The sequence below is a fragment of the Lupinus angustifolius genome, unplaced genomic scaffold (genome assembly GCF_001865875.1).
Source record: "Lupinus angustifolius cultivar Tanjil unplaced genomic scaffold, LupAngTanjil_v1.0 Scaffold_11_2, whole genome shotgun sequence".
NCBI lineage: Eukaryota > Viridiplantae > Streptophyta > Magnoliopsida > Fabales > Fabaceae > Lupinus > Lupinus angustifolius.
Genome location: NW_017718499.1, coordinates 7,280 through 18,189, shown reverse-complemented (window position 1 = coordinate 18,189; position 10,910 = coordinate 7,280). Strand labels below are relative to the sequence as shown.

At 32.7% G+C, this 10,910-nt stretch overlaps 1 protein-coding gene across 1 annotated transcript; it reads left to right on the top strand.

Moving 5' to 3' along the window:
- The first annotated feature begins 45 nt into the window (after positions 1-45).
- On the top strand, positions 46-6,119 carry LOC109337795. Its single transcript, XM_019574845.1, has 5 exons — positions 46-897; positions 1,098-1,840; positions 1,948-2,037; positions 4,180-4,950; positions 5,580-6,119. The coding sequence occupies exons 1-5, from the start codon at positions 789-791 to the stop codon at positions 5,715-5,717; spliced, it is 1,851 nt and encodes a 616-aa protein (XP_019430390.1). The 5' UTR covers positions 46-788; the 3' UTR covers positions 5,718-6,119.
- Positions 6,120-10,910: the final 4,791 nt, after the last annotated feature.

Below are 10,910 nucleotides of genomic sequence, written 5' to 3'. Positions count from 1 at the left end.
AACAGAGAAAAAAGAATGATGAGTATCCGAAACCATAAACAAATCACACGTCTTGATTTGCACCCTTCTCTTCCACAAACACCAAAACCCTATTTCATATTTCACACACTTTCTCTCTGTTTTCTCTTTATTCCATTCCTAACCCTATTTTTCTCTTTGCTTCATTTCTCATACTTCACAAAACTATCTCTTTTCGTTTTCTTCTTCTTATAACGCATTCTCTTATTTGCGGTTATTCTTTAAACGCCATCGTTTCACTCTCATCATCATCAATCACTGTTTCGCCTCTAGGGTTAGTTCGTTCACAATCTAATTTCCCGAAATTCTGCCTCCGAAACCCTAAGTTCTTGGATAGATTTTCCCTATTAATCAATCATGTGCGTGGTGTAGAGGAAGCTCCTTCACAATATTATCTTGTGTTTCAAGTTAAGGGATAAGATTAGAGGAAACAGTGTCTGTTTTTGTGTGATTTTGAATGATCCAATTAGTTAAACATTGTTTTTAAGCAATTAAAAGTTAGGCAATTTGCTATAATTTGCAGAGGAACAAATTGTTTAATCAACCGCTGCAAGATACAGATTGGTGATTAATCGAATACTCGAATTTCACAGTGGAAGTGATGATTCATGATTAGTTTCAGCATCTAGAATAGAAGAAAGATGTGTTGTCCTAGTTAAGATTGAATAGTTTTGAATACAAGTACAAAATACTGTGCTTCTCAAGAGTAGAAGTTTGTTGAAGAGGTGTGTGTTTTTTTATGTTAATTTTGGTCATGTTCAGTGTTAGTTATGGAAAGAAGTGAACCTGCATTAGTTCCAGAATGGTTGAGAAGTGCTGGAAGTGTTGCCGGGGCTGGCAATACAGCCCAACATTTTGCATCTCCATCTACTAACTCAGGTGCTTTGAATATACTTTTGGATTAGTTACATATTTCAATGCAGCTTTATTTTAATTCGTAATATCTGTATTAATTCTTGTTACACAATAATATTTGTATATGTGAGAAAAGTGGGCATGTCAATTTCTTGTAAGTTTATAATTGTGTTATACCCTTGAAAAATAAGGGAAATAATATCTGCCTTGTTATTTTTGTGCAGATACTTCTTCTGTAGCCTATCACACTAGGAATAAATATTCTAAGACTGATAGTGATTTTGATAGTTCTCATTCTTTATTTTTTGAACGTGCATCCTCATTAAATTCTCGGAGGAGTACTATCAATGGTTCTGCTAAGCATCCCTACAGTAGTTTCAACAGAAGTCACCGTGACAAAGAACGTGACAGAGAGAAAGATAGGTCCAGTTTTGGAAACCGCTTGGGTCATGACAGTTCTGACCCGTTGGCCACCATCTTTTCTGTAGGGAAAGAGAGGGATACATTACCACGTTCTCGTTCAATGGTTTCCAGGAAGCATAATGACATTTTAACCCGTAGAGTTGCAGCAGATACAAAGTCTGGTGGCAGTGGCAATCAGAATAACGCAAATGGCATAATTTCTGGTAATATAGGTAGCAGCATTGCGAAAGCTGTCTTTGACAAGGATTTTCCGTCACTTGGGGTTGAAGAGAAACCTGAAATTGTGAGAGTTTCATCTCCTGGTTTCGGTGCTACGACTAGTCAAAGTCTACCCGTTGGAAGCTCAGCTTTGATTGGTGGGGAGGGATGGACATCGGCACTAGCAGAGGTACCTACTATCATCAGTAGCAGCAGTACTGGATCTATTGCTGTACAACAAACTGTTACTACACCTCCTGTGTCTGTAGCTTCAAGTATAACAGCTGGTCGTAATATGGCCGAAGCATTGGCACAGACTCCATCTCGAGCTCGTTCTGCTCCTCAGGTAAATGAGAATGTTGCTTGTGTTACTACCTTATTCATTCTTATTCTTTCATTTTAATGATTTTAATTATTTCCATGATCATTTAGTACGGTTTTAATCAATTGCAGGTGCTGGATAAAACCCAAAGGCTTGAAGAACTGGCTATTAAGCAATCAAGACAGTTGATTCCAGTAACACCATCAATGCCTAAGGCTTTGGTAAGAGAATTGCTTGTGACATATTATTTTAGGTTGTCTGATGCATGTTCCATTCCGTTTTAGATTATATAAGGGAATTTGATTTCTTATATTAAAATATCTGTCCTTGTGTTGCTTATCAATCAATTGATTTTTCTTATATTAAGTTTGATGTTTTTGCCACTTCTAATTATTATAGCATGCCTGCATCTTAACGCTTGATGTTAGATTTCTACTGGACGGTCTACTTTCTCCAGTTTTATTAGACTTTTATTTTGTGGTAGTTAACTGAGTTGAGGTTAAAAATATGACATAAGTACTGCAACACTAGATATAGTAGGATATAAATACTGATAAAATGATTAGATACTTTGTTTTGCACCAAGTTCTATTTGTTTCATTTAATAATGGCTATAGACATTATGTAATGGTTTAGAAAAATATAAATATTAAGAATGAGTAGAAGTTTTTTTTGTCATTTGCACCAAATTTTGCTTGTGCTATTTAATGATGCCCAGAATGTTCCAGTAACATGTTCATTCTTTGCAAAAAGTTTTTGGTTACCTTGGTCAACTTTGTTCTGTTCTATTTATTTGTTTTAGAACAAAAGTTTTGGTGGATTGTTGTTTTGCTGAACTACATTCTTCCTCAATCTGGTGGAACTTGTTGCATATAAGTAAAGAACAAATAGATGACTTATTCATATTTTCCATGCCTTACTTCAATTAGTATATATATGTTTTAGCCATCTCTTTGCATGTGAAATGTAAATGGGAATTGGTGCTTAATTTACTGATTTGGTTCAAAAGTTTGTCTACTTTATTTGATTGCGTCTTATTGACGAAGTCAGTGTCCATAGAAGCAAGAAGTTGTTTTTTAGTTAGTATCCTCGCAAAAAGGGCATGTGCATTTTCTATCGTTGGAATTTAGCATATACACTGGTTTCTAGGCATCTGTTATTTGAAGTATTTTTAAAATGCATTATGAAATTATGGTGTTTCTACCCTCAGCATCATTTGAAGTGATGTTTGGTAACAATTTTAAATCTCAAGTATGAATGTATGAACTAAGTTTTATTTACTAGTTTCAGAAGTGATTAATTAGTGGAGGATTGTGCATTCCCCCGCCAATAGTCCTCTTTGGATTTGGTTTTGCAACCTGAATTTGAGCCATGAAGCATTGGCATCATAGATGGTTTATTGTAACTGAGCTATTTGCATGCTCATTGTGTACTGGGCCAATATGAACAAGCAGTTCACTTTACAAAATACTACATAGTGGGTTCTAAATATGAATATGTCATATCAACCGTCTATTCTTATTCACTTTGATCTAGAGCATAACAGTGCTGGTGCACCATTTCTACCAAAGAGTTTCCTCCAATATGTGATCCATAGTATGGAGTCCTGCCTGTTTCTCCCTCTGGCATCTGCTACATTTCTTATCGAGACCTGGTGGGCTGTGACGATGAGATTACACCATATAGTAATCTGTTAATATTTGATTGTAATTCGTTAAAAGAGGGACTATTAATTAAAGATTTTACATACTGTAGACATAATAATGTTTTAAGCATAAAATTGCAATAACTGTGTTAGGAAATAGGGAAAATACATTTTCATGTATAAAACCATCTATTTTAAAGTCAATACATTTCTTGATTACCTGATAGATGTTGGCCACTTGGCCTCCTTTAGTTTAAAGTATTTTAATTCACGTTCATATATAGTGGGCATTTGCTTAATTTCTCTTACTGGATTTCCATTCTTGTGATCTGTTGCATTGTTTTTCCTTGCTTACTCTTGCTACTGCACTATTGGTTTATTGTTGTCTTGATTATTCATAAAAAAATTGTTTCTATAGGTTACATTAAATGATTTGTGTTAAATGTGGTATGTTATGTATGCTGGTTCGGTGTTAATGTTTCAATAGTATCAAATTATTTTCGACAGATAATGTTCTATGTATTTGCATAAAGTATCAATGATATCAGAATTGAATAAGGATTGTGTAGAGGGTGTATTTGTGTTCTTATTCTTTCAATGACATTATTGTTGAATGATGCTTCGTAAGTGTTTTAGTCATACACGTAAATGTTATAAGTTGCTATATCTTGCGCCATTTATGCATCCCTAGTGATTTTTATGATGGTTTTCATGTCAGGCGCTTAATTCTTCTGAAAAATCAAAGCCAAAATCAGCTGTCAGAAATTCTGAGATGAATGTCGCTGCTAAGATTGTGCCGCAGCAACCCGGTGCATTGCATATTTCTAGCCAATCTATTCGCGGTGTAAATGCCAAAGTTGATTCTCCAAAGACGTCTGGAAAGTTTACTGATCTTAAGTCAGTGGTGTGGGAAAATGGTGCCTCCAAGGATGTTCCAAATCCAACAAATCATTCTAACAGCAAACCTGGAAATGAACATGCTGTTGCTGCAGCAGCTGCTTCTGCACCTTCAAGGAACACTAATACCCTAAAATGCCTAGTAGATCGAAAGCCAGCTTCTATGGAGCTGAAATTAGGCTCTACTTTGGATAAGAAACATTTATTGTCTCAAGTGAAGAGCAGGAATGATTTCTTCAATCTTATTAAGAAGAAAACATTGATGAACTCCTCTACAATTATTCCAAATTCTGTCTCCACGGGGTCATCTATGATGGAGAAATCTGGTGAAGACAATAGGGAAGTTGTCAGTCCTTCTGAAAGTCCTCAATCTCTTAGAAATGGTGCTGAAGTGATTAGCAATGGCGATTGTCGTGCCCATGAAGAGGTTCACAGGTTTTCTGATAGTGATGAGAAAGATCCGATTCCCTGTGCTACAATATATCCTGATGAGGAAGAGGCTGCATTCCTTCGTTCTCTTGGATGGGAGGAGAACTCTGATGAGGGTGAAGAAGGCCTGACAGAAGAGGAGATCAATGCTTTTTATCAGGAGGTGATAAACTCTATCTTGATCTAGTTTTCTGTTGATTCAATTTATATCATTATTATTGGAACCTCCTTAGTTTCCTTATGCATTGATGTGAATTTAATCCTTCTGAAGTTAAGAAGCCTTGCTTTGTTAAAAGGAATGGGCTCAAAACTACTTTGTCAATCAACACTTAAAGTGATGTGTTTGGGACATGGAAAAAGACAGATGGAATTCTAAGAACTGTAGGATAGGAACACATCATATATAGGTAAAACTGAAATTTTAATAAACAAGATTCATAATATCTTAGCTGTGTCGGTTCCCAAACAATGTAATTTGAAGAATTTGATGCATGTCACTGTACTTGTGTTGTATAGGTGTCAGTGTCTGACACACTACACAAAACTCAAATTGTGTGTTCGTGCTTTATATGTTGTGAGGACAGATTAAATTACATGCTGGAGTGAGCCTTTCCTAAGTGATATTTCTAGACCCACGGAATCACATTGTAATGCAACTTGCTGTGTGTGGTAGCTGATTAGAGTTTAGGGAGCTAGCACAGTTCATGCTTGGTCAAGAGGTCCTTAATGATGCTTGTTATGATATGATCTAATGGAGTCGGTTTACTTATTCTTCATTGTCTTTTGTTTCAGTGCAAGAAATTGGGTCCCACCACATTCAAGCTATACCCAGGCATGCAGCCGCTGTCCAAGTTGTTTGAATCTTATGCATCTAACTTGCATGAGGCTTCTGCGGAACGGAGCTTATCTGATCCCAGATCTGAAGCTTGATGTACTTCTTTTTCCAAACATAGTTTGTTCCAAGCTTCAATTTTTTATGGCAGATGGTTAGTTCCATCCCCTTTTGTTGTGAAAAAAAGCTGATGATTTAGGAGTGAAAGAAGATAGTTAGTATTTGGTTGGAACCCTTCATTTTGCAAATATTGCAATAAAGTACAGGCGCCTCAATCCTGACTGCTTTATCAGGGTATGTTTTCCCTTCTTTTTTAGTTAAAAAATCTCAGGGTTGGTAGGGTTAGGGGCTATTTTGTCTGCAGTGGAAGGTGCTGAGCAATTCCATCTTTTGGGGTATTCTGATCAATTACTTCTCTTTTAAGAGGGTTTGATTCTACCTAATAATGTTTATTATGTTTTTGGTAAATTTTTACAAAAGAAAAAGGAAGTTAAAATTCACTTTATTTTAGAGTATGTTGATATGATTATTCTTGGGAGATGTATTTTGTTTCATTAGGGATATCCTGGCTCACATTCTGGTTGAGTTTCTCGTAGCACTGTCAAGAACCACATGAATGAAATTGAGATACATAATGGAAATTCACTATCTTTAATTAGTTTCCTTCACTCCCCTTTTATTTAAACCTTAAGAAATAGCAATGCTATTGGTAGCAGTACCATTCAAATCAAACATTAAGCATGTCAGTTGAGTTTTGGAGGGGAGTGAAGGAAAAAAGAAAGCTTCAAAGTTATCTCACAAATGTTTTTCATGACTCTTAAATTTCTCATTTATTTTCCTTCTCATTCAAAATTTAACTCGCAAAGAAACCCTAAAGAGAATCTCAAACGAAGTATCTTTGTTTACTTAGATTTATCGAAAGATTGATTGCTTGATTCATGTTCTGGGGAAAATGATGCATAACAATAATGGTGAAAATGTACGGGTCCAAAGTGATTGATCCATCCTACTTTGAAAGTTGGTCTATAAAGACCGGTAAAGAAAAAACCCAAACTTTATGCTCCTTGTAAAAAAAAATTGCTGAACTTTTTCCTTTTCCTTTTCACTGACCTTCATGAACCTTGTCCTCATTGGCACATTTGAATCAAAATTGGACTCTAAATAGAATTCAAATGCTATTTCTATTCTTTATTAGAATAGATATTGTTCCACCACGTATAAATCCGAGTGTTTTCTATCCCGCTTTGGGTGTGTGCCTATTTTTAAGCCTACCATTGTTTATCTGCCCATGGTGTGCTAGACCCGCTGTAAGCACTATAAATGCTCTTGATGTGTTTTTAATGCTCCTGACACGTCATTAATACCATGACTTTGTCAGTAATCTGCCACAAACGCCTTTTGTGTTGACTCTATCAATCTTCTATTATTGGTTACTCTTCCAGCAATCATTGAGATTCATTGCTAAAGCATCAATCTTCTGTTCTCAGTTCCTCTTCTAGCAATCATTTTGAGATTCATCGCCAAAGCTGAAGCAAGCTAAAGTGTTTTGGTGTTTTGGATAGTAGAAAGGTTTGAACTTATGATCCAAAAGCTCAAAACTTTGTAGACAAGTTTCTCTAGGAGACACATTTGTGACCGAATCAGAAGATTTTGACACATGACAATCGTCTAAAAGTTAGTTTGGGAGTTGGATTTTGGAGGGGAAAGAAGGAAAAGAGAAGACTTGGGAGTCATCTCACAAGTGTATTTCATGGCTCACAAACATTTCCCTTCTCTTCTTTTTCTTCCAAAATCCAACTCCTAAACTAACCCTAAGAGTTTCGCACTAGACAGGGGCATTGTGAGTGACTCTAAACCTCATCTTCTTAACATAATGCTAGATGTCATTATTCATTGATCCACCGTGAAACACTGCATGTTATCATCATCATCTCCAGAAACAATTAGCCTATACATTGCTTGGCAACAAGTTATATGAGAGAGCAAAAACCAGTGTCTGTGGAGGCGATGGTATGATCAAAGTGGTTAGGGTGTAGGTGGGTCGGAAGTGAGGTAGGATATTAAGGATAGTGATATGAATGATAAATAATATAGTAATAATATATAAAATTTATATATTGTTGGTTAATACATTTTTTATTTTAAAATTCATAAGAATTGTATTGCTTAAGATATTTGTCCAGTGAAAAAAAATTAGAATCATGAATAATCAATAAACAAATATATACAGTTAGGACATGTGAAAAATATTCTCATTTTTTTTTCTTAATTATATTTTAAGCACATATTATTGTTTTCATTATTTTGGTAAACCTATAACCAAATTTATATTAATATAATCGGTACGTTTTAATAATTAATTCCGAACTTTAAGTCTATCAATGAAAAAGTGTTTAAAAACTCAACGAATATTCCATAATAATCGTTAAAAACGTATAGATTTTTACTGATGTAAATTTAGCTATGTGTTTGCTAAAATAGAGTGTGCAAATTATAACAAACAAAAAAAGTAACAAGAGAAATGAATGCTCTTTCAGAAAGAAAAAAATATTTTTCACTATTTGTATTGTTTTTTATTTTTATTCATCATGACTCTAAATTTCTAGTGGACAAATTTTAAGCTATACTATACTTATATTATAATTAGTTTTAAACTAGTCTTAAATCAAAGTCTCATTATATGAGTTTATTTGTGCAATGACATCATAAATTATTTTACAATATCCACACTTCATGTATAAGTTTTATGAATTATTTTTAGTTAACTCATAAGTTATAGGTTATGCATTCACAATATACAAACTATTGTATATTATTATATTTAATTTTATGAGTTAATGTTACTCTTTACTTGACTAGTAGGGGTGAGCGTGAGACAGGTTGAGACGGGTTAAGTATGTTCTCACTCGTCCATAAATATTAATAGGGTCAATTTTTGAACCTGAACTCGTCCATAATTAGGATGAGACGCGTGAGAGATGAGTCCAAAATAAGACGGTTTAAGATAAGGACGAGTCCAGGTTCAAAAGGACAAAATAACAAATGTAGATTTTTTCTAAAATATTTATGCATGCACAATCAAAATTATTACAATCAGTAAATAAACTCAATTAAAACTTGCACCCATATACATTTGTATATAAACTACAAACCATAAATTACATTCTTCAAACTAAAAACTATCATAATCATATGACTGAAAATGATAAAAAACACACGAGAACTGAAATGACAGCAACATGCTAATACTAAAAAACTTCACAAAAAAATGAATAGAGCAACTAACTATTAAATAAAAAAAGAAACTTAAATTAGAGTTCACACAAAGTACAAAAAATGATAACATATAATGTCAAATTCTCATCTTTATTAAATAAATTCGAATTTGTATTTATTTTTAAAAATAATAAATTCGAATAAAGTATTTTTAGGTTCAAGGATATTGAAAAGTATATTTCGTGATTAATAATAATTTTTTTAAAAGAGCAAAAAATCTTGTAATACTCCTAGTGAGTAAAAATAATTATTTATCTCAAAAAGTAAAATTATTCGAAGTCTTTTTTCTTAGATAAAAATATTTAAGCAATTCTAAATCATCTTAATATTATTGCATTACTTAAGGATATGTGGCAATAATCTTTTTAAATCTTATACAAATTACAAAATATATTTTAATTCTCAATCTCAATCTTATTTTTTTGATACAATTGTAATTCTTACTTTACTCATATTGCAACACAATCAATTTGATATGTGTGTTTTTCATAATGCATCTCTGATTTATTATTTTTTATTCCCTAAAGATTTATTTCTTATCAAGAGGATTCATGCAGCTTAATCAAATTGATATGATTTGATTCAAATTACATATTCTAGAATATTTAATTTATTTGATAATCAAACTTTAATATAAGCAAATCTTTAACTCATTCATTTTTTTAAATAATTTTAAGAACATTTTTTTTGGGACAGATAAAATTGGGTGTTCACAGTAAGGAATAATGATCATATGATAAGTAATGTGGATATGTTGCATGGACTTGTAGGTATTTGAGTTATGTGGGTTGAACATAATAGACATTGATAGGTACTTAGATATATAACTATAAGGGATGAGTTGGGTGACCCGAATATAGACCGAACCCATCTTCTTTTTTTTGACGACGGATTTATCCCTTTTAATCGAGTTTGTCCTTTTTTATTTCTTTGGACAAGTCAGACCCATCCCAAAGTCATCCAATTGAGACGGGTCTACGAGTCAGGATGGGTCTTACTCACCTCTAATGATTAGTTAAGTTGGAAAGGTCAAAGGATCACCTAACATTACTTCAATGTAGCAAAAATGTTATGAATTTACCAACATGAGAATAAAATAACTTATCTAATTAAGAATAACATTTGGATCACCTAACATTACTTCAATGTAGCAAAAATGTTATGAATTTACCAACATCAGAATAAAATAACTGATCTAATTAAGAATAACATTAGATGTTTAATTTTTGTGGGTGGGTAAAAAATATTTGATTGGGAGTGACAACCAATTTTGATGACCTTTATTATGTCTTAGAATAGATTATTTTAAATAACCAAAAAATAGATTAGTCTTCATTTGTGGGCTAGGGAACATTTTTAATGCAGCCACAAAAATATGAATTTAATTGTTACAATATACCCTATAAAGGTTTTATAATTTTTATTACATTATTGACGAATCACAAATTATCCCATCATTAAATTTGTTTTGACTTGTATAATAATTATTTTAAAGTTGAGATGATATATAGTTAGATGGCCTAATAGTTACACGAGCAAATTTTATGACTTAAGATGGTTTAAGAATGATATGATGGAGTTATAAAGTTTGAACACTATAAGTCAACAAAATAAATTTAATTTTAAAAGCATATGATGGTAAAGGATAAAAGACCAAAGTGGAATGAAGTCCTTATTTTATACACCCCACCAAGTTTTACCATAAGTATTGTTACATTTCACATATATATTTTGAGTATAATATCATTGGTATAAAGAATTATACATATTTTTTAAAGAGTTATTAATAATTAAATAAAACTCATATATTGTAAGTACATACATTTTTTCTCATATTTTTTATGTAAAACTATTTGTAATATTTTCATGTTTCCTTCCATTTTTTATTTATCAAAATCACAAGTTTGGGATGAGATACATGATAAGGACCTTAAAAAATTCACAACTTTGCTTTCATTGACTTCGGAATAAAATTTTCTATACAAAATTCATCCTTTTAAAAAAATTTCATTATA

Bases quoted from the DNA above. Each gene is read 5' to 3' on its own strand.
- LOC109337795 (XM_019574845.1), top strand. From the start codon at position 789: ATGGAAAGAAGTGAACCTGCATTAGTTCCAGAATGGTTGAGAAGTGCT. The intron at 898-1,097 runs GTGCTTTGAATA...ATTTTTGTGCAG, and splicing joins ATCTCCATCTACTAACTCAG to ATACTTCTTCTGTAGCCTAT. The intron at 2,038-4,179 runs GTAAGAGAATTG...TTTTCATGTCAG, and splicing joins CATCAATGCCTAAGGCTTTG to GCGCTTAATTCTTCTGAAAA.